The 24,219-nt window shown below is 36.9% G+C and overlaps 1 protein-coding gene across 6 annotated transcripts in view; it reads right to left on the bottom strand.

Moving 5' to 3' along the window:
• Window positions 1-24,219, bottom strand: part of ATAD1 (ATPase family AAA domain containing 1) — a 66,192-nt gene that overhangs the window by 12,071 nt on the left and 29,902 nt on the right. For 5 of the 6 annotated variants that reach the window (XM_047701734.1, XM_047701735.1, XM_047701732.1 and 2 more), the window contains 4 exons: window positions 17,186-17,284; window positions 15,099-15,219; window positions 8,991-9,191; window positions 4,898-5,004 (listed from right to left, as the gene is read on the bottom strand). In XM_047701734.1, the coding sequence (XP_047557690.1) occupies window positions 4,898-5,004; window positions 8,991-9,191; window positions 15,099-15,219; window positions 17,186-17,284 (528 nt within the window). Of the gene's footprint in view, window positions 1-4,897; window positions 5,005-8,990; window positions 9,192-15,098; window positions 15,220-17,185; window positions 17,285-17,386; window positions 17,500-24,219 lie in introns of all 6 variants that reach the window. The other variant, XM_047701738.1, reaches the window with a different exon arrangement.

Genomic DNA, 24,219 nt, shown 5'->3' with positions numbered 1-24,219 from the left:
AAAATGCTGGGTAGAATTAAAAAAAAAAAAATAACAAAAAAGAATGGGCGCCTGGCTGGCTTAGTCAGTGAATGTACAATTCTTGATCTTGGGGTCATGTGTTCCCTACCCAATGTGTAGAGATTATTAAAAATAAATAAACAAACTAACTAACTAACTAACTTAAAAAAAAGGAAGAAAAGAAAAGAAAATGCAGGTGACTAACTAACTAACTAACTTAAAAAAAAGGAAGAAAAGAAAAGAAAATGCAGGTGACCCTGCCAATCTCTGGGTCTATACCATTTTATTTATAAAAGATGTGGACATGAAAAATCAACACAAATAAAGACAAAATATCCCAAACAAGTTAATTTCTGAAAGGCTTCAAAATTACCATTACCATTGGTATTTCTGTATAACCCAACAGTGGCCCACATCTGCTACCCAAAATGAAATTTACTGTTATTCTAATGAAAACTTTTAATATAATTTTATTTCAGCCTAAGAGGTTTTAGATTTCTGAAATAATCTAACTCCAGAACATGTTGAAAGATACACTAAATCTTATATTCTATTTCTACTCTTCACATTTAATGACATTCAAGAGCCAAATTATTTTGTTTAACTGTGAGAGGTTGCCACCTAGAGGGAAAAAATGTAAATACAAACATATATTTGAGAAATGTTAGTTCCAAAATATAATGTAATTTTGTATTTAAGTTGTCCTAAAATAAAAATATTAATGCTCTTAATTATTTTCCAAATTTATTGACTTTCCACACCCTGTAGAATAAGGTAAAATTTCTATGAAATCTAAAACGAAGAAGTCTTTTCTTTTTTTTAAAGTAGATCCATGCCCAGCATAAAGCCCAACTTGGGGCTTGAACTCATGCCCCTAAGATCGAGAACTGGGCTGAGATCAAGAGTCCACCACTTAACTGACATAGCCACCCAGGCACCATGAGCAAGAGGGGCGCCTTGGTGGCTTGCGCCTCGGTGGCTCAGTGGGTTAAGCATCTGCCTTCAGCTGGGGTCATGATCCTGGGGTCCTGGGATCGAGCCCCACGTTAGGCTCCCTGCTCAACGGGAAGCCTGCTTCTCCCTACGCCCCTGCTTGTGTTCTCTCTCTTGCTCTCTGTCAAATAAATAAATAAATAAAATCTTAAAAAAAAAAAAAAGATCAAAAGAACTGCATAAGATAAAGAATGAATACACAGGTACATTTTGAGATAGAGCATATATTAAGTGTTACAGGAGATTCAAAGTGGGAAGCTTGTGGAAGACTGACCGTTTCGGATGGTAGAGAACCACAAAAGACATTGTGGCTGAGGCAGAACTTTAAAAAACCTGAACATTGGGGGTATTTTGAGAAACATTCTAGGTGAGCAAACAGCCTAAAACAAAAAATAAAAGCCAGTATGGAAGACAGGATGCTAAAAATTAGGATCAGGGAATTTAAGAAAATCTAGCACAATTGGGGCCCCTGGGTGGCTCAGTGGGTTAAGCCATTGCCTTTGGTTCAGGTCATGATCCCAGGGTTCTGGGATCGAGTCCCACCATCGGGCTCCTTGCTCAGCGGGGAGCCTGCTTCCCTCTCTCTGCCTCTGCCTGCTTCTGGGCATGCTCTCTCTCTGACAAATGAATAAATAAAATCTTAAAAAAAAAAAAAAAGGTGCCCCAGGTATGTAGGTGCTCCATATAAAAATCTAGCACAACATGGTGTAATAAATACCTAAAGGATGATAACAGATATTTACAATGATAAAAAAGCTAGAGTGATTCAAACTACCTGTTTCACTTACAGAAGCTGTTTGAAGGAGCGATTATAAGAGGTCAAAACAGATAAACTATACGCAATGCATTAACTCTAGGGCAAATAAGCTAAAATTCAAAATGGGAAGAAACAGTAATTTTGTAGTATTTAAGCAGAAAAATTAGCGCTTTAGTAGACTTTTTACAGTCTTTCTTTTATGTGTCATGTCTCTGCAGATGAAGAACATGTCATCAATTAACCTGAATTTCCAGAGCCGGTGACAGGTTGACCTGGGCTGCTCAGCAATTTTTGTTTAGACTGTGGCATATCATACACACAAGAAAAAGCAGGGTACTGGGCTGGATCCATAATCACAGAATAGACGATCTTAAAGAAAAGCTAACTTGTTCATATGAAAGAATATGTCTAAAACCAATATTCAAGTTAACAACATCAATTTTAATCCCCTCAACACACAGAAAAGGTTAAAAAAAAAAAAAGTTACTAGAGTTTAACAAAAGCCACAGCTTTATTTGCTCCTACAAATACAGACTTATCACAATGAAAACACTGAATACTATCAATGTAATGAAGAATTATGGTTCTGAAAGCTCAGTTTTAAGTTGTAGCATATCAGCACCATGCTGTGTGCTCTGGAGTTTACCTGACCCACCTGCTCCGATTTCCATGGCTTTTAAAACTACACTCATTACGAAAGAATATGAAATAATTTTCTATTACACAGGCTAACTAAGTGCTTTCAATACTGTTGCTTAGGAAAATAATCTGTGTTTGGAAACCTGTAAAGTATTCCCACTGAACAGCTTTATTAGCACCAATTATTAATAAAAATTATTCCTATTAGTGTCACCTAAATTTATCTATGTTGTGCTTTCTTCTCTAATCATCCAACAAACACTAAAGGCAACTTTCCCTCATAATGAAACTGTATTTTCATAAAGGGGATGTAGAAGGAGGACACATAAGGCTTAATGTTCTCCTTGAGAGGGATGTTTTAACTTCTGATTTATGGTAATGTGGTGGACGGAGGAGATCCTTAAGCCCTCCAGCTATAAAATAAAAATAATAAAGTATTAAAAAATCTCAGATTGAACAACAAATCTCCAAAAATGTAAAGCAATTGAGCTGAGCCAGCAGTGAAATTTATCCCTAAGGGGAGAAGCTGACCACGTACCACGTGGAAACGTGCAGATATTAAAGACAGTGGGGTGTACACTGTACAGCTTACAGGCTTAAGCTAAGAGACCACCCTACATAAAGCTGGGACTCGTGAAGTACTAGGGCCTAAAGAAAGTGAAATATTAGAAAATGCATTCAGTGGAGCTTTGGTTTCTGGAAAGACATATAAACACATAAAACACATACACTATCTGAGATTTCATGGTTCTTTGCCAGCTAACATGGATCTCGGATCTGAACCTACCTATTGGTATTGAAAAAATCTGGCAGAAGACAAATACAAAATCTTCTTTGGGCCCTTTGGGCCATAAACCTTCAACACAGGTTCCAAAAATTCAGGCACCAAGTTCCACCAAATATGATTTTCCCACAAAATTACAAAACACACAAGGAAATAGCCACCATAAACTCAGAACAAATGACAGAACCAGATGTACAGTCATAGGTTAGAATTGCTGTACACAACTATAAAGTTAATATTTTAACATATTTATAAGAATAAAGAAGGAATAAAAAAAAATCATAAGCATATACTTCTGCAGTAAATATATACCAGGCAAGTTAAACGCACTTTACTGAGATTCCTTAAAACACTGAACAGTTCTGAGGTGGATCCTACCCTTCCCCTTTTATAGATAGTTCTCCCTCCTTTCAGATACAGAGTCACTGTATTATTTGGCCAACGTCACACAGCTAGTTGATCCTGGGCTTTAGTTTTCTAATCTAGCTGGAAACATGAGCTGATGGGGAAAGGCCATCAAAACTGACCTGGCAGACTTCATAAGGATCTAGAAGAATTTCTAGAACTGAAAAATATAAGTGAAATAACAAGCTCAATAAAAAGATTAAATAGCAGAAGAGATACACTGAACCTAGAATTAGCAAATTAAAAGAAGGAAAAGATTACCCAGACTGTAGCACAAAGACAAAAAATATGAAAGAGAAGTTAAAACATGTGGAATATAAATAAGGTACATCCCACTGGCTTTCCATTAAGGAGATCACATGGGGACTGAAGGGGAAACAGTATCTGAAGAAATAATGTTTGAATTTTTTAGAAGCAATAAAAGATACGATTCTAAATATGAAAGGGCAAAAACACGTTACAAAATAGAAAATACCTACTAAAGTTAAAAAGGCAAAAGGACATCATTAACTTTTCTAATACTTTTCCATGAGATATAAAATAGGTGATTCATGAAAGAAACAAAAAACAAAAACAAAAATGACTCTAGAACTTTCATTTTCAGTAGTAATGGCAGAAAAACAAACATGCCAGGTGAATTTTTTTTTAAATTTCTTTTAAAATACATTATTGTTCTGGCAAGAAAGTATGGAACATTCAGGTGCAAAGAACTAAGAGAAAATGGGAACCCTGAGAGGTAAACTGAACAACACAGGTACGTTCCCTTTGGGGCATATGAGGGGACCCTAGTTCTGGTGCTCACAGCCCTGCAAGGCGAACAGACAATGCCCAGGCTAGAAGAATGTCTTTTACAAAACTGGAATCCTGATAAAGGTGCATGTGGCACTAAGTGGGAAAGTACGTATGTTCGTTCCAGCAACTAACGAAAACCGCAAAATGAAATGAAGGTAAGTGACAGAGGAACGGAGAGTAAAGATCTATGGGAAGGGTCTAAAGAAACATGCATACAGAATCCAGTCACTAGTCATTTCTCTTCCCTTGGCAGGAGGATTCTAAAAACTCCAAGGAGAGGCTTCACCCTGTTTTCTCTTCTCTGTTGTATTTGTCTCAGGCACTTAAGTAATCTTTTAACGTTTTCTTTAACACGAAGCCCTCAAAATGGATGAAAATGTGCACAAACCATTCTTTCAGATCCCCATCACTTAGTAACTATTAAAAAAAAAAAACTTTTCTGAAAAAGCCTATGAAGTAGCCCAGTGAATCTTCTCTTACCCCCCATGCCCACCGCCATGAGCTCGTGGCAGATTTCTTTCACGCACCTGGCAGCTGTGATCAGTGTCCAATCCATCCCACAGACTCATAAACTGAGCTTTCATCATGGCTGTAGCTTCGTGGTCAGAACTTGAACGGTTTCGCAAGAAGGAGTCTAGAAGGAAAAAGTCCTCAACCTTAGAAATTAATATTGAATTATTTACTCTTCCTGTAACTTCAAATCCTTAATCAAAAGGCACCAACTTTGTGTAAGAGTACAAGAAGGGTTCAACTATGCCTTTTCACACATAAGTCTGATTTAACAATTCTGGCAAATAACCAGGCAAATTAAAAGGCAATCAACTCCCAATCTTCATTTCTTTCCTAAAAATACTTTCATGCCAACATATTTAAAAAAGTACAGACTCTGGTACTGAGAGGCTGGAAGAAGATCAAATAGTGTCTTAGAGGAATGTCTGTGTGCTTTGGCCCTAACTTTCCGGTTATCTGCATCCTATATATTTTTAATTATGGGGTCACATTCTTTTCTTTACATACTTTTCCTGGAAATAAAGAAAAAATGACATTGGAAAATGTCAAAACACTACTACGTAGGAAATGCAGGACAGAAATTGGTTTCAAACACACATGGCTAGCATGCATGGGCGTATATGTTACGTAATGTGAAAAAGCCTTTAAAGTACTCCAAAATGGGTGCCTGGGTGGCTCAGTTGGTTGGGCAACTGCCTTTAGCTCAGGTCATGGTCCTGGTGTCTGGTCCCGTTGTCAGGCGCCCTGCTCAGCAGGGAGTCTGCTTCTCCCTCTAATCCCCTCCCTTCTCATGCTCTCTCTCAAGTAGATGGATAGAATCTTTAAACACCCGCCTCCCCCGGCCAAATAAATAAATAAATAAAGTACTCCAAAAATGCTAATCACTTTAGTTATCTCTCAGTGATAGACTTATGGACAATTCAAATTTTCTCTTGCATTATTTTCTGTCTTCCCAATTATCTACAAAGAACATAAAATGCTTTTAAAAGGTGGGGGGGGGGCATTTTCCTTCTAGAATGAAAAGACCTGGAAGACAGTACATCTTAAGAATGAAAAAAAAAGACAGTATAAATAAATGGTACAACTAAAAATCAGTTAATCTTTGAGTAAGTTACAAAAAGCAGTTCTTAGCTTGGCTGTGTTTGTGTCACAACCATTGGGTGTGTATTCTGTTAATTATATTTGAGCTTTAGAAGTTCTGTTTGATTCTTTTTCAGATTTATCTTTTTTCACTATAGTTTGCTCTTCTGTTTGAATTTCAATCCCTTTTATGTCTCAGTTTTAAACATACTATTTTTATGTAGTATTTTTTGGATTGTTTTTTCTGTGGTCTGAAATTCTACACCTTTATGTTGTTAACTCATCTGAGTTTGTTTCCTTGGATCATTTCTGACATTAGCTAGAATACAGCTTGTTTTTATATAAGAATTCTGTGTTGCCTGAGAACAATCAACAGTAGTTTTCCTGGGGTGTCTGGGTGGCTCAGTGGGTTGGGCCTCTGCCTTCAACTCAGGTCATGATCTCTCAGAGTCCTGGGATCAAGCCCCGCATCGGGCTCTCTGCTTGGTGGGGAGCCTGCTTCCCCTTCTCTCTCTGCCTGCTTGTGATCTCTCTGTCAAAAAAAAAAAAAAAAAAAGAGTAGTTTTCCTATCTTCCAGAGAGCCTGTGGGGTCTAATCACTCATAACCGAATTTTATGATAACTTTATTTCATTTTAGAACTGATGAAATATGGTACAGAACTCGATGATAAAACTATGGAAATGACTCAAAATGAAGGAGAGAGGTGAAGTGGGTGTATGTACATACATATATGTACATACCATTATTTTATGCATCAACAAAGCTTTAAATGTTGCCAATTAAGTTATAATGCTAAAGAAGAAAAAACTCTGCCAATTATAATATGCTATCCCAATTTCAGTGAGGTTAAAATATAAGTAACAAAATGGTATATTTTAGAACGGATGAATTAACACATTTTCATCCAAAGACAGAATTTACTGTATTCATGATTTGTGCTGAAACAACTTCGACAGATTTTGGTTAAGAAGGAAATTAAATCCAGAAAAGGCAGGTATTCAAGGACCAATAGTGAGCAAACAAGCCATCGATCATGGTGTCTCTGAACAAGTACCACCAGTGCAGAAACAACCACCAGTGTCGAGGCCACAAAGGAAGAGAAAATGTTAGCATGTGAGAGATGAGTGGAGTGATTAGTGTTCGAGGGCTGTACGGTCCCTGCATTATTTGGGAAGAGGGCAGAAATGGTTAGGGTAGACTTTTAAGGCAAGTAAGTATGCTGAATGTTTCACTAAAAGAAAAACAATATGTAACTTCAAAAACTATGGCAGGGAAAAGGAGATACAGTAAAAAAAAGTCCACTGGGCTGGTAAATAAGAAGCACACAGTGATATAACAGAAGTAAATCTAAATAAATCAGCTATTGGAATAAAGGCAAACAGACCACACCTCTTGGTTAAAGCATCTTAGATTAAAATTTTTTAAAAATCTAGCTATACCTGTGCCTTTGTACGAAATTCACACCCAAACCCCAAAACTGTTGTAATAGAGAAATACACAAGGCAAAGAAGTAACCAAAGTACTATATACCTGAACCTATTTTTCTCTCTAGATTTCTATACAGCCTCCCATAATACATATAATGGTATAAATTAATTCAAAGCTGTAGCTTTAATTACTATAGCTTTACTATGACTCACCGTACCAGGAACAAAAATACTGATGATCCATAAAATACAGAAAAAGTGCACTTATATAAAAGTCATCACATATATGGAAAGATGATCTATTTTGTAAGTTGGCTGTCCATATGGAAAAGAATGAAATTAGATTCCAACTTCACATTATATGTTTTAAAAAGAGGAATATTTATGGTGCCAGTGAAGGGATTTGTAAGCCAGACACAAAAAGTATAAGTCATAAGGAAAAAAGATGGATAAATACAACTGAACATAAATCCTTGTTTAAAAAAAAAAAAACTATTACAAAGTGAAAACATAAGCCCGTCTAGAAAATATTTGCAATCACAATAAACACATCAACAAATTACCAACAAAATGCAAAAACCCCCAAAGAAAAATTAGCAATTTAAAAGCAAGGAAACCCAACATTTCAAAGATGGCAGTATTTACTAGCAACACAGGGAAACACAAACCAATGATGAGAAAATTCATGTTCTTTAAAGTGACAAAAAAATCAATGGTAGTGTCTGAAAAAATAAATTTTAGGGAGTCTGTAGGGAAGCTATATAATGGTGAGAGTGAAAACAGGCATGAGTGAGGTTGAAGACGGACCCATCACACAACCTAATGGCTCAAACTTCCAGGGATCCACCCTGGACAGACAGATACACGTAAGTAGACAGGTATGTGATGTCACTGTATGCTGCCCGTGTTAGGGAGAAGACAGAAAATTACAATCAAGTAGGGTAATGAACAGATTATGATTCATTCTGTAACATGGAAAATATACAAAACATACAGAGATGGTGGTTACCCCTTTTGTTAATTTGACCTAATAAATGTTAAAAACTAAATGTGGTCATCGAAATACCACCCTTAAGAATGGTGCTTTAGCAATGATCACCGTCGCCAAACTGTGGAAAGAGCCAAGATGCCCTTCAACAGACGAATGGATAAGGAAGATATGGTCCATATACACTATGGAGTATGATGCCTCCATCAGAAAGGATGAATACCCAACTTTTGTATCAACATGGACAGGACTGGAAGAGATTATGCTGAGTGAAATAAGTCAAGCAGAAGAGAGTCAATTACCATATGGTTTCACTTACTTGTGGAGCATAAGGAATAACATGGAGGACATGGGGAGATGGAGAGAAGTGAGCTGGGGGAAATCAGAGGAGGGGGACGAACCATGAGAGACTGTGGACTCTGAGAAACAAACTGAGGGTTTTGGAGGGGAGGGGAGCGGGGGGGTGGGGTGAGCCTGGTGGTGGGTATTACGGAGGGACATATTGCGTGGAGCACTGGGTGTGGTGCATAAACAATGAATCCTGGAACACTGAAAAAAAATAAAAAAAATAAAGAATGGTACTTTAAAATGCTCACATAGAAAAGTCACATACCTATTTCATCTATAAAAATGATGGAAGGCTGTAGCTTTATGGCAAGGGAGAAGACAGCAGCAGCCAGTTTCTGAGATTCTCCGTACCATTTATCGGTCAGCGTTGAAGGCTGAAGGTTAATAAATCGACAGCCTGCTTCTTTGGCGGTAGCCTTGGCAATCAAAGTTTTACCACAGCCTGGAGGCCCATACAGAAGAACACCTGGTAATAAACACGTTATTTTATTATTCCTATTTGCTTTAGTTTATGTGATAACCAATATAATATTAATGCTGCTGGCACTAAAAATTTTTCCTAACATTCACTTGTTAACCTTTTCTGAATAGTAGAAAAGGAAAGCGCCGCTTTCTCTAAGTTCAGTGTCTGTGATGACACACATTTGGGGTTATAATTATAGCATGCTTATGCCTCCTCCCTTCATGGAAAGATCTAGTTCAGGGTACTAAAGACAATCACCTTAACAACCAAACTCACGCCCCTCAATCAACAGTTGACAAAATTTGGTGTAACACCGCCCACCTTCACAAACTAACAGCATGACAGTGCATTAACAATAGCCCAGAGAAAACTGAGAACTTCTTCAAAAGACTGTAGTGAACACTGTTTTGCTATTATTCAGCAAATTTAAGTTTTAGCCAAAAGAGCACGAGCTTCTTCCCACACAGATAAAGATCTCCTCTTAAAAGGAACAAAAGCTGCTAGTCACTCCTGTTTTATTTTCCAAGGAATAAAACCGTATTATTAACCTAAGGTCTCCACTGATAGCAGTTTGCTGCTTAATACAACTTAAGGTAATTCTTTTAATATGAGAGATCTAAATTGGTCAAGGTTTCAAGCATTTTGGGAATCATCACCACCTGTTTTTCAACTAAAATGAGGAAACATTTTTGTAAGTTAATACTAAAATCATGACCATGCACAAGTCTGACTTAAATTTTATTTGCTTAATTCAGAGCTCCTCTACTTTTCTCATATAACTGCACCTAAAAAAATATTTACAGGTGGCATGCTGGGGTAAAATGAAGAGGCTTTGGAGATTTCTCAAGCATTCTTATTATATAATAAAAATAAAATACAAGATATAAGAAAAGTAGATATTTTGTATTAAAATCCCATCCCGCCCCAATTCTCATTTTTTTTTAAATGAGAAACTTGAGCTCGATTCCACAAGAAAACTAACAACTTTTTTCACATCAAACTCTTCAAAATAATGTCCAAACTTTTCTTCCAGCACAATTTTTCCGGTGGTCTTAATTCTTTAAGATTCAACTAAGCCAAGTGTAATCATCCTAAACTTTTCTGAAGCTATTTTAAAATTTAAATCATGCCAGAACACGTTAATATTTCCATGCAGTCTTTTAAAGTTTTTAATTAAGTTCACTTAGGTATAAAGAATTTAACTAAGTCAGTTATAACTTGAACCCTCTACTGACACTTTTCTTCTGGATGGAACATGTGAATACAGAACATAGTTGTCTAATGTCATTTAATTCAAATCAAACTGAAAACATATGGGATGACTGCAGAAGCTTGGAATTATTATTACATTTGTTATTTTGATCAGATAATTTAATATGGAATGCAGATCTACGAGCAAATTTTTATATGCATATTATTTGAATCTTGGGGTTTTTTTGAACCATCTATTGAGCAAAAGTCCTCATATCTTGTTGATTTTGCAGCTACACTGTCACTTTACAAACGTAGGCAAGTTTCTTAGAATGTCCTCTTTGTTTCACAGTATCCATTTATCACTTGGAATATATTATTCCTAATAGTTTAGTTCTGGCAATTCTGAAGGATTAAGTTTTTCCCATAATCGCTCTTCAAGGATTGTAATTAGGGTTATTAATTAAGCAGGTTTTTTTTTTTTTAAGATTTTATTTATTTATTTGACAGAGAGAGATCACAAGTAGACAGAGAGGCAGGCAGAGAGAGAGAGAGAGAGGGAAGCAGGCTCCCTGCCGAGCAGAGAGCCCGACGCGGGACTCGATCCCAGGACCCTGAGATCATGACCTGAGCTGAAGGCAGCGGCTTAACCCACTGAGCCACCCAGGCGCCCAATTAAGCAGGTTTTTAAAAAACTTTATTTATTTGACAGAGAGAGATCACAAGTAGGCAGAGAGGCAGACAGAGAGAGAGGGAAGCAGGCTCCCTGTCGAGCAGAGAGCCCGATGCGGAACTCGATCCCAGGACCCTGAGATCATGACCTGAGCCAAAGACAGAGACCCAACCCACTGAGCCATCCAGGCGCCCCTAAGCAGTTTTTTTTTTTTTTTTTTTTTTTTAAATGTCTGGAGATTTACTGTGTAATGAAAGCTTTGGGATTTCATCATCTGCTGGAGGACAGAGATATGACAGCTGAGGGAACAGGGCTGGGGGGGGGGGGCAGTCACTGGTCACTTCCTGACCTGGGTGGTAGTTATGTGTTAACTGAATTTTATTTTTATTTTATTTTTTAAAGATTTTTACTTATTATTTGACACAAAGACACAATGAGAGGGAGAACACAAGCGATGGAGGGAAGAGGGAGGAGGGAGACACAGGCTACCCACTGAGTGGTGAGCCCGATGCAGGGCTCAATCCCAGGAGGCCAGAATCATGAGCAGACACTTAATGACTGAGCCACCCAGGCACCACATGTGTTAGCTTTATAATTATCCATTCAACTGCTTTATCCCCATTTCTGTATGCATGCTGCTTCGCCAAGATTCATGTTGTTTCATCTGGCACGTTATTAAAGAATCAAGCAATAGTATTTAAAAAGTGGCACCTCTTCTGTATCTTTTGTTCATGTTTATGATCCATGAATGGTCCTGCAAATGAATGTGAGGCATTTGACTTCAATTATTAGTTTTGCAACCCTTCAACTAGTTTTTCTGTTGCTTTAGTTTTTCTGAGTCTGATACTTTTACAACGATTTTCCACAAAATAAAAAAATGTGCTTATTACTTCGTGCTTTGTAGAGGCTACAAATCTCAAACCTCTCTTTAATATGGATGTTTAGATAAGGGCTTTACTTCATAAACACCACACACAAATAAAATATTTAGGGTGAGGAAGAAAAGAATTAGGACAAAAGATCCAAATTTGAAATAATTCTCATTAGTGACAAATATCTTATTAGTAACCAACTTTTTTCTTTTTCGAGATACTTTATTGACTTCTAAGCTTTAATAAAAAATTTGTTCAAAAGGTGGAAAAATAGGGGCGCCTGGGTGGCTCAGTGGGTTAAAAGCCTCTGCTTTCAGCTCAGGTCATGATCCCAGGGTCCTGGGATCGAGCCCCACATTGGGCTCTTTGCTCAGTGGGGAGCCTGCTTCCTCCTCTCTCTGCCTGCCTCTCTGCCTACTTGTGATATCTGTCAAATAAATACATAAATAAAAATCTTAAAAAAAAAAGTGGAAAAATACGTATCTGTAAAAACTACATCTATTTAAATTCGAAGGTGGAGGGAGGAAAGGAGGGTTTTATAGCCTCAAAAAAAATCACTTTTCAAAATAAATTTTTCTAAGTTATTTACATTTTCATGATCCATTGAAGAGAAACATGGTAAAATTTACAAACATAAAACTTTTGTGTCAAAATGATTATGTAAGTTAAGAGTTTATAGAAAGAACTGTATAGTATTCAGATAGAATTTTAAATGTAAATTTTGGAATAACAAAGGGTTATTTTTTAATACAACCATTAATATTTTATGACATGTTCTTGTGACCATTTATTGGCCTGACAGCTGAAACTTTATACCTTTATGTGACTGTATGAGTTCATGTGCTAGTATATATGTCATTATCAAATTACCCTTGTGTATTCTTTGAGGCAGTGATGACTTCTGGCTTAGACAGACATGAACTGTCTAGGGATAACATAAAATTGGCAATAAAGCAATGACTCTAACCTAGGTAACCTATTTCCAGTTCAAAAATGGAACAAGTTACGGTATACAACTGATTTTATGCTCTGCTTCTGCATACTAATATCCAATTTATGTTGTGTCAAAAAGTAAATCAATGGTTTTTCAAACTTCTGTTCCTGATTAAAAAAAAACTTTCCAAAAATGCATGGCTGAGAAGGCTCAAACAGTGTAACTTTGGATTACATAATCAAGAAATACTTGTGTAACTTACAAAAATTTGAAATAAAACTCATAGAAACCACCTCTAGTTTTGGATAATGGTTTCAAATTAGCAACAGATTTACACATAACGCTGAAGTATCTCATAATTTGGTATTTACTGTGCTAACTGGGGCCAAGTCCAGCTAGTGAAGTCACCCAATTACCTGGACTAAGAGCTCGCTGATGAGGAAAGGAACTTTCTCTAATAGCATGTGAAACACAACTCATTTTTCTAAAATCACTAGTTCTGTGAAACTGAGACATGAAAAATTATAAAAGTTATTTCTTGTTCAGACTACCAATGACCTGGAAAAGGGTAGTAAAGAATGTAACTTATAACCCAACTTTTACTTTACTCTTCTGATCTGGGCTCAGATAAATCACTTGCATTTTCTTTGGGGGAAAAATTTTTAAAAATGTATTAAACTAAATGCTTTTTATTAGGAGGGGAAAAAGAGCTTTGTTGTTTTAGAAAATAAAAAGAAGGGGCGCCTGGGTGGCTCAGTGGGTTAAGCCGCTGCCTTCGGCTCAGGTCATGATCTCGGAGTCCTGGGATCGAGCCCCGCGTCGGGCTCTCTGCTCAGCAGGGAGCCTGCTTCCTCCTCTCTCTCTGCCTTCCTCTCTGCCTGCTTGTGATCTCTCTGTCAAATAAATAAATAAAATCTTAAAAAAAAAAAAAGAAAAGAAAAGAAAAGAAAAAGAAATACCCAATGAACAGTTTTGTTATTTTAGTTAATGAAAAGAACATGTCATTTTTGGTGGTAACTGTCATCATCTTCTATTTACCAAAAGCAAAAGTTATCTACTTCATGAAAATGTACAGATGTCGGCCATAATTACTTTTGAAATATAATTTAATGCACTTTTTGATATAATGGCAAAACTAATAAGATTATAGGAAACTATAACTTACACATAATGCTATTTTGATATTTCTACAGATCCTATTTTTTTTTAAAGTGTGTGTCTAATAATTTGATTTCAGCCTTGACTAGCAATAGAAAAGCAAACCTGTGCAGTGTTGGGCATAGAATGAAGAGCAGCTGGAAATCAAGCTCTGCTGTGGCATCTGTAGCTGAAAGCTGTGGTAAACATACCTCTATTCATCTGCCAATTATCTCCTAGGTTCCATCATCTGAATCACCTTTAACACTTAAACATGATTAATATTTCAATGGACATGGAAAAAAGTACTACATTTAAGGATGGAGCTATAAACATTTCCTTTTCCTTTTTTTTTTTTTTTAAATAAGCATTTCCAATTCTTGAGTTCCAGGACTTTCAAAGTGATTACTAATAACTAGGAATAAAGAAGTTTCCCTTAAAAATAAGTAGTATTTATATATTTATTAAAAGATCTTATTTATTAATTTGACAGATAGAGATCACAAGTAGGCAGAGAGAGAGAGAGAGAGAGGGGAGGAAGCAGGCTCCCTGCTAAGCAGGGAGCCCGATGGGGGCTCGATCCCAAGACCCTGGGATCATGACCTGAGCTGAAGGCAGAGGCTTTAACCCACTGAGCCACCCAGGTGCCCCAATAAGTAGTATTTAATTTCTAGTTCATCTGTACTTCGGTATTTACTCTAAAACACCACTGCAATCCAAAAACAATTAAGATTACTGAGAGGAAAAAAAAAATCACTAAATTGTGAAACAACAAAAAGAAGTCTTACTTTGAAAACAGAAGAACCTGTATCACGACCTGAATTTTTTAACCTCAATTTCCCCAATTTTTATTTACTTGGAAGCTGTAAAAATGACTGAAAAAAGGGGGTTGTTTGACATGTAATTACAGGGAAAAAATTTTATTGAAATTTGGGAAGCTGAAGAATGAGCAATTATTTTAAAACTACTATTTATAAAACAGCACACTAGATCTCAGTTTTCTCTTGAAAATCCACCCTCCGTAATACCAGTTCTATAATGGCAGAAAGTTTCAATGTTTCCTACATTTTTAATACTTTAGCAAATATAATCTTGTACTATACCCTTTGGAGGCTGCAGAAGCCTGGAATTTTCAAACAAATGCTTCTTTTTGATGGGTAAGATGACCGTGTCTTTCAGATCCGTAATGACATCATCTAAACCTGCTATATCACTCCAAGTAACCTGGGGAAAGGTAAGGTTGACATGGATTTTACAACTTAAGTACACTCCATGAAGTAAAAAAAATCCTCCCAAAATGGCAAACCCTAATCTGATAAATATAAATAAATAATGAAAGATTAACATATAATGTGAGTAAAGACTTTTCAGAGCAGTAATTAAATTGCTAAACAACTATGAAATTACAAAAAGGAACTTAATAGTCAACTATCTACTATTTAAAAAAAAAGAAAAAAAAAAAGCACCAGGCCCAGTGCTCAGAACTCTACATGGATCTAATAAACTGAATTCACTCCACTTACAAGGAGGAGACACTCTGCCAAGAAGACCCAGAACCAACTCAGACAGCTAAGTCAGTGCTGGGTGATGGGGAAGAGCTTACCAGGAGTACCCCTAGTTCATACAGGATACTGTCAAATATAATAGGAATAGATTTTAGAAATAAAGTCACACAAAACTGGACTTTTGAATTTTATTAATCTAAAGTAAAACTGTGCCCAAACTTCTGTCTTTATAAATAGTAAACAGGAGATAAATATTTTCAAAATAAACACAGCGTGTATATTTTAAAGCCTTCTGACTCAAAAAATCTGGGGTGTGAGGGGTAGAGGGGAGAATAAACTAACTGAAAAAGACTTAAGTAAAAAACATCAACCTAGCTCTAACCTGACAGAGTAAAGGGGCTGCAGATGGGGTGAGTCAGAAGCAGTAATTACCAGTGATTTACTTCCCCTACAACTTAAAAAAAAAAAAAAAAAGTGAAAAGCCATAGCCAAATCTGAAACAAATCACCACCTACTTCCACTGTAGCTACAACAAAAAACAAGAGTCTCAACTATTGATACAGAGTTACTCAAAAGTGAAAGCAGGTAGGGCCTAGAAAGTCTCACTGTAAATTTATAGATCAAATTCAAACGGAGGATTACTTCTGGGGACTTCTATCTCTCCATGCACATGGAGACTAAAAGACATTATAGACTTAGACTTTTCTTTTTCCAGATTTAGAGATAGGAATATCATATGTATTCTATTTATTTGTATCTGTTGTACAAAATTCATTTACGCTTGTTGTTATAAAATACACGGAATTTTAGAGTTTATAAATTACACTAATCTGATGTTCAAATCATCCTTTTGAAGCAGGTGGAACAGGCATCACAGGGTCCTTGGATTATACAGGAGGGAACTGACACTCAGAGAGGAAATAATTTGCCAAGGCCATGAACAGAAAAACTGGAATTCAGAATCTTGTGTTGTCTACCATACCTTATTATGAAAATCTACAGTTAAAGACTCCAAAATCAACTATCCACATAACTTAAAGCAGGACTTTTTATATGCCACAAAAGGTGAATTAAAGTACAAGTTTATCTAAATGAATGTATGCCAAGAAAAATTAACGCAGCAGGCTCCAGACTGTTGTCCAAAGAAAGGCCTGCCTGCAAGGAGGGCCCTGGCTGGAGTATGGGAGCTTAGATTTCAGGATAATTCCTACCACTCCCCAATAAGAACACCTCACTGTGCCTCAACTTTTGTGCAAACAAAATGGTTTACAGTGGAGATCTGTCTTCCCTCTGAAAGTCTGGAATTTGGGGAGATGTTAGGAAGTGTAGTCTACATGACTAGTCCCAGCTAAAACCATGGGCGCTAATAAGTGTCTAGGGAGCCTCCCTGGTGGATGGCACTTTACATGTGTTCTCACAGCTTGTTGCTGAAGAAGTGTGACTTCGTTCACAGCGGAAGACTCCTGGAAGCCTGTGCCTGATTTCCTCCAGATTTCATCCCAGGCCCCTCTTTTCTTGCTGATTTTGTCCTGTATCCATTTGCTGTATGAAATCGCACCAATGAGCACAAAGCTATGTGGATTCCTGTGATTCCTCCTAAACAATCATCAAACCTGGTCATTGTCAGGACCCCTGACACAAAAATCTAGACCGAAAAAATCTGAAATAAGATTAAAGATACGTACATGCATATTAAGAGGGTCTACTAGATGAGCAGCAATACTCATTTCATATTCTGAAAGCTTCACATTTTTCACACCAATCTGTTTCATTAATTTTTCTGCCTAAAACGAAAAAAACAAGCAACTTCCTTTAGTTTGATATTTAGGTACTGGAACTCCAAAGGAGATGATTTGTGAAGTCTAAAGAGCGATGAACAGACATACAAGAATTTTCCAGGGAAATTCTAAGCCCCTTGATCTCATCTTTCCCCAGTGTAAGTCCTCAGGTAGATTTGAGTATCCAACTCCATAGAAATCAGAGGAATTTAAACCAGCTCCTAGGAAGTGGAAAATACAGGGCACATGACTGAAGAGATACATGGAGGGCCTTCCATTGCTCCAATGAGACTCCATGGTCCGATATGATGTCTTTCCTAGTAGGATTATCATGACAGAGATGAAACCTCAAAATCAAAGACAGGGGAGTTAAATGTATCAAAAAACTGACAAATGGAGTTTCTTTCCTTGAAACAGGTTTCTGAAAACAGGTGCCTAACTTCAAATTACCCATATCGACACCAGATGCCCCTATCTATCAAATCTCAAATTGTTCTGAGAAGCTGTCCTTTTTAGTTAAAGACAATTCCTGGGACTAGGCAACCAGAGATAGTAAAAATACTACTAAATTAGAAATATACTTACATGTATTTTTAGAGCTGGGCAAAACTAGCTTTAAACCTTTGAGCTTTACCAACACATTAAAGCTTTTGATTAAAATTTTTAATAAATGGTTATAAACATTCACTGAGCATGCCAAATATTATGCCAAAATACTGAAAATAGATTAACTCACTAAATCCCCCGAGCAAGCTTATGAGGTATGTACAATACACATGCAGGCGACCCAACTCCAGAAACCATCCTCTAACCCACATGACCTTACTGTCCCCAATTATAAGATAGGAGTTTGTGACCACTAAGGAGTCTTCAAAAATCTCTAGAAAACACACTCAAATTTCAATTAAGTGAGCATATTTAGAAATACTGAAATTTTTGTTGTTCCATTTTCCTAAAATACTTAAAAAAATCATATCATATCCTTTATTTTATGTATTTTTAAAGTAGGCCCCATGTCCAACGTGGGGCTTGAACTCACAACCCTGAGATCAAGAGGTGCATACTCCACCAACTGAGCCAACCAGGCACCCCCTAAAATACTTTGATTCTTTAAGATCTTGTTCTTGTCAGGGGGTATTCGTGCTTCAGATGAAATTCATATCACACAGCAGTATAGTCTGAGATTCGTTGGAGGATTAGGATAAATGTGAGTAAATTAGGATAAATCATATGCTTCTAACGTAGCATTTTTTCAAAAGTGCCATGAACCACACTGTTTTTCCTCTTTAGCTCTCCCCTGTAAAATTACTAAAGCAATGGATAAAGTAGCCTTTCCAAGCTTCTTGAATCTCTTCCTTATGAATATATATCTTCTCTTTCGCTGACTTAAAATCTTTCATGCGTCAGCTATGAAAGGTACCCTATTTTAGAATCTGTAATAACATCAATTTACTCTTCTTTTTCATTCTGCTTCTATAAATGTGAAGCCATCCCACATGTGTTCTTTCTAGGCAATGCAGTAAACACTGATTTTCAGCCAGGGGTGATTTTGCCCCTCAGGGGACATACTTTTGGCCATCACAACCTGGGGGGACAGAGTACGGACTGGTATCTAGTCAGAAGAGACAAGGATGCTGCTGAGCGTTCTTAAAGGCAAAGAACAGCCTGCCCCTCCCCAATTATCTGGCCCCAAATGTCAGCATTGCTTAGTTAAGAAACCCTGCTTTTTCCCCCCATTAGCTATTCGCTCTTAAAATTTTACTCTAGGCCACAACTGCCTCTTGCTTTAAATAGTAACAACCTTTATTTATATCTGGGATTTCCTAAACAAGTATAGGGCTAGATAATGCTTTGGTAAATTTACCTAAAATCTTTTCCCCACAAAGCAGTCCCATGTAACAATACCTTCAAGTTGCATTAACAACATTGATAGCAAAAAGAAATTAATGCTTACTGGGCAAAACTCATTTTCTTTTTCTTTATCTTTCCTTTTTCCGTTTTTTTTTTTTTTTTTTTTTACAATCAGCCCTTAAAATCATCCTGAGAAGTAGCTATTAATATGCTTATTTCTAGGTGAGAAACCTAAGGGTCAAAGAAATTAAGAGAGCTGCCAAGATTATGAGCTAGAAATTGGCATTTCCAGAGTTCAAACCCTGATCTAATTCCAGAGCTCATGTTCTGCTGAAACACCAATCCTCATTTGGGAGAGAACATGGTTAACAAACAAATAAAAAGAAAGGACCCCAAAACACATCATAACAATTCCAAACTGTTCCAGAAGTTATCCAACTGTTTCTAGCTTTGACAGCTTTAACTGAGTGAGCCTCTATTTCTAAAATGTTTTACCAAGAACAAAATTATGATTATGCACTCTAAAAATAGCTTACATTCATGCACTGCTTTATCATTTACAACTCAATGACGATTATATTTTCCAGTTAGCCAACAAAAGTTGGCTTTAAACTTTAAACTTCCCTTTAAAGTATGTCTCTCCAAGTAGTTGTTACTCTGTGGAGGAAAAATGGTGGGCTGGGCAGGAGGCAGGGGGTCAGAGGTAGGAGGGAAACTTACTTTTTACTGTACACTCATTTTTTTAACTGTTTCATTGTATTTTTTATCCTTCCACGCTATTTCATTTTTTTCCCACGTAAAGTATTTGTAACAAGATTAAGAAGTAGGGTAGGAAAGAATGAACTAGTATTTTTGCCTAAAATGGAAAAAGAGGAGATGCAAGAAAAGGAGTAACAAAAAAGAAACATTTTGTTCAATTTTTGAAAGATTCATAAAATTTGTTATTATTTTGGAAGAAAAATTTTATAAAGTTAGAGATAGCATTAAGAAGTTAAGGGTGAAAAACCAGAGGTGAACTATAATTAAACTTAAGGCTTTTTTTTTTTTTTTTACAGATGTCATAGCTAACAGACTTTAAGTGTAGACAGAGGAAATCGTGGCTACAAAGCTCAAAAATACACTGAAACAGGAAACACCAGAAGAATTTGAGTAATTAGCTCTACATATTTGATATAACCTCTAATAAACTTATATTAAAATTCTTGAAAACACCCTTTTCAAGAGGACCCAAGTCATCTCCCCTTTCAGTGCACATTTGGTTTTACTGGGTGTATTCCGGAAGCTACAGGATCCCATGGCTTTCTGCTACCGTGCCCTTCCACTGCCCCTGGGCATACAGCACAATGCTGCACACAGTTTTCTCTCCTCCAGTTTCCCTCTCTGCGTGCTCCTCTTTCCCCATCACTTCTACCTATTCCGTGGCCAACCAGGCAACACTAACCGTGTATTCCTTACTGACTTCCTATCTCAAGTGACTTCAGCTTTTCAGGCCTCTAAGATTCAGTGCCAGTGAACCGTAGTTGCGAAAGCCACCTGATCCGTAATATAGGTCACAATGGCTTCCTGGGGTCAGCAAACGTTAGCTCGTTCCAGCGTAACTGGCATTCAGCGCCGGCCGCTCTCAAAAATACTCGGCAGCTGACAGTCCGTGATTTCTTTTGAAAGGTCTCAGTGTGTATCTCTTCATAAAATACTTTGGCTAATTTACTTCTCTCAAAATAACTAAAAGATTTGAACACTAAAGTGTCATGACAGGACTAAAAATAAGACATTAACTTCACTAAGGTCACAGTATATGACCTTCATAGGTAGGAAGAATTCTCAGTAGTCATCTTTGCTGGCCTTTGACAATTAAACTAAAATCTCAGAAATACTCTAGGTCTAATTAGTATGCTAACCCAAATACTGTATTTATTAATACTCAGAACAGGTCAAGCATTAACTTATTCATCCTGTGCTTGAAAGCTCTTCAGAGAGCTTACCTAGACACTCCATTTTTCTCTAGCCCAATGAACCCAACCCACCCTTTCATCAGACATACCCATCAGAACTCTTCTACTACATCTAAATACGACCCAAGCAGCACTGGATGCCCAGAAAATCCCCATCCCTGTGTAACACCCTGCAGAAACCATCTCCTCTCTCCTGACCGACAGCCTACATTTCACCAAGCTGGGAAGTTTTCTGGACTTCAGGCCAGAAACTGTTTACAAATATTCTAATTCAAACATTAAGACTACTTCTAGGTTACTGTTCCTGATATGAATACATGGACATCATTGTTTACCTTTCTTTCATCTGACCACTGCACTGCCTTTAAATTCACATGAGGTCTGCTGATTATTGGTAGCCTCAAAACGTTATCTCAGCTTCTATATTCAGTGTTCTGCCTTTGTGACCATGGAAGTCATAGTTTCCTCCTCACCCATATTCACACATGATCTTTACCCTCAATGTATACCCTTAATTCTTTAATTCCCTTCTATACTCCCACTTAATTATCCCCCATCTGGCAATATCTGACTTCCTAAATGGCCTGGACCACAGCTCATCATTTCAACAATGTCTTCTGTTGAATCCTAGAACCCTAAGGTTCTAAGGGACTTGTACCAGTCAGCCTTATCCTCAATGCTGACTCTGCACCACCATTCAGTTTATCTGCTACCAAGATACGGAGAAATGCTTGGAGAAGTTAATAAAAACAACTAAATTCCCAATACCATCATGCTTCCTTCAACTATGCCCTAATGTTCATAATCCACAATGATTTATCTCATTAAACCCTGATCACATACTTACCTCAGCAGGTCCTAAACCTCCAATTCTCCTTCCCATTCAGTTATAACATCTTCCCACTTCACGGAGAGTAAATTAACTATTAACTTTAAAATGTTTTTTTTTTTTTAAAGATTTATTTATTTGAGCGAGCGAGCGAGCGAGAGAGAGAGAGAGAATGAGAGTAGAGAGGTCAGCAGGAGAAGCAGACTCCCCGCCGAGCAAGGAGCCCAATGTGGGACTCGATCCCGGGACTCCAGGATCATGAACTGAGCTGAAGGCAGCTGCTTAACCAACTGAGCCACCCAGGCGCCCTAACCTTAAAATGTTCTTAAACTACTAATCCCAACCCCTCTGGGACCTACCTCCATCCTCTTTGGCAGCAACTCTCTATCTCCTCCTTTTCCACATGTCTTTTTCCTTTTCATCTTCAAACTTTCTGCCAGCAAATTCTGGAATAACCACCTTTTTAAATTCACATTGTATTTGCTGTCCCCAGTGAATGGAAATGCTCTGATTTTGCTAAATTTACGGATCACTTTCTTTGACTGAATTCTTTATGTCCTCCTTTTCTCCTGGATCGTTTTATAACAGCATTTACAACTGATTCTCTTGGGGCCTCTGGCTGGCTCAGTTGGTAGAGCATGCAACTCTTGATCTTGAGGTTGTAAGTTTAAGGCCCATGTTGGGTGTAGAAATTACTTAAAAAAAAAAAAAAAAAAAAATCTCTACAACTAATTCTCTTTTGCAACCTTCTCTTCCTTTGGTTTTGACAACTTGACACAAATGATTTTCCAGACAGTGGGAGAGAAAAGTGAATAGGGGCTTTTTAAAAAATTTTATTTTTAATTTTTTATAAATATATAATGTATTATTAGCCCCAGGGGTACAGGTCTGTGAATCCCAGGTTTAAACACTTCACAGCACTCACCATAGCACATACCCTTCCCAATGTCCATAACCCCACTACCCTATCCCTATCCCCCTCCCCCTGGCCATGCTCAGTTTGTTTTGTGACATTAAGAGTTGAAGAGGGGCTTTTAAAAATTATTTTCAACACCCACCAATTTCCCCTAATTCTTATTTCAGAATGTAGGCCTTCCAGTTGAAATTTACTGCCACAATGAATGACTACTATAGCCTGCAGTGTTTTGTATACTTCACGCGTGTTCAGGTGGGTAAGACTAGTACCAATACCTTATTGTTGTTTTTTTTTTTCCCTATTCTTCTGGCCTTTTTTTGGGTGCTTTTATTAATAATTGGGTAGATTTTTTAAAAAGGTTATCTTTAAAATATACAGATGAGGTAAAAAAAGAACCACAAAACACGTTCTCAGTAAATAGTTATATGAATAAATTCAAGTTGTTAATCCAAGGAAGAGATTACTGTAAATGGTATCAAGTAAAAATCAAAATTTATTCCCTCTCACATAGAACCAGCTGTCCAATTATCATTTACTGAAAAGTCCATCCTTTCTCCAATAATCAAAAAAAGCAGAGCCAATTCTGTCATACATCAAGTTTCCAAAGTATGCCTAAGTCTGTTTCTGCAATCTATCCTGCTAAATTTGCCAATCCATCCCTGTGCCAATAGCATACGGTTTTAGTAACTATAGCTTTATGATACATTTTGATATAAATTAAGGCAAATACTCCCTCCCCAATATACGTTTTTTTTTTTTCTTTTTTTTTTTTAATGTCTTGTTTTTCAAGAGTATCTTGCCTACACATAAATTTAAATTCATCCATAAAAATTTTAGGGAAAAAAATAAAAAAGCTTGTCAATATTTTTTATTGGCATTGAATTTAAGAATAGCTTCAATAGTTTCATAATTTTCATTAAAAATGTGTTGTACAACTTGTGTTTGTCAGTGACTGTATATGTTTGATACTACTGTAAATAGTACCTTTATTTAAAGTTGCTGTTTCAAAGTGTGACGGGTATGCAGAAACAGCTGATTTCTGTACACTGATTTTATATCCAACAGCCCTTAAACTTAACCTTATTAACCCCAACATATCAGCTATAGACCTTGCTTCCTATGTAGATTATCATATTATCTGTGTATAATGACTGTTTAATTTCTTTTCCAATCCTTCTACCTCTTATCTTTCTTGATTTATGCAACATTAACAGTAAAATGCTGAACAGAAGTGATGACAAGAGGCTCCCTTGACTTGCTCCTAATCATAAAGGAAATGCTTTAAGTTTTTTACCATGAAGTATGTTTCCTACAATAAATTTATTTTATCAGGCTAAAGACATTATCTTCTCTTTAAAAAAAAATTTTTTTTTATTAACATATAATGTATTAT

The sequence above is a fragment of the Lutra lutra genome, chromosome 14 (assembly GCF_902655055.1).
Source record: "Lutra lutra chromosome 14, mLutLut1.2, whole genome shotgun sequence".
Taxonomy (NCBI): domain Eukaryota; kingdom Metazoa; phylum Chordata; class Mammalia; order Carnivora; family Mustelidae; genus Lutra; species Lutra lutra.
The sequence above is the reverse complement of the archived record's forward strand: the minus strand, read 5'-3'. Positions and strand labels throughout refer to the sequence as shown.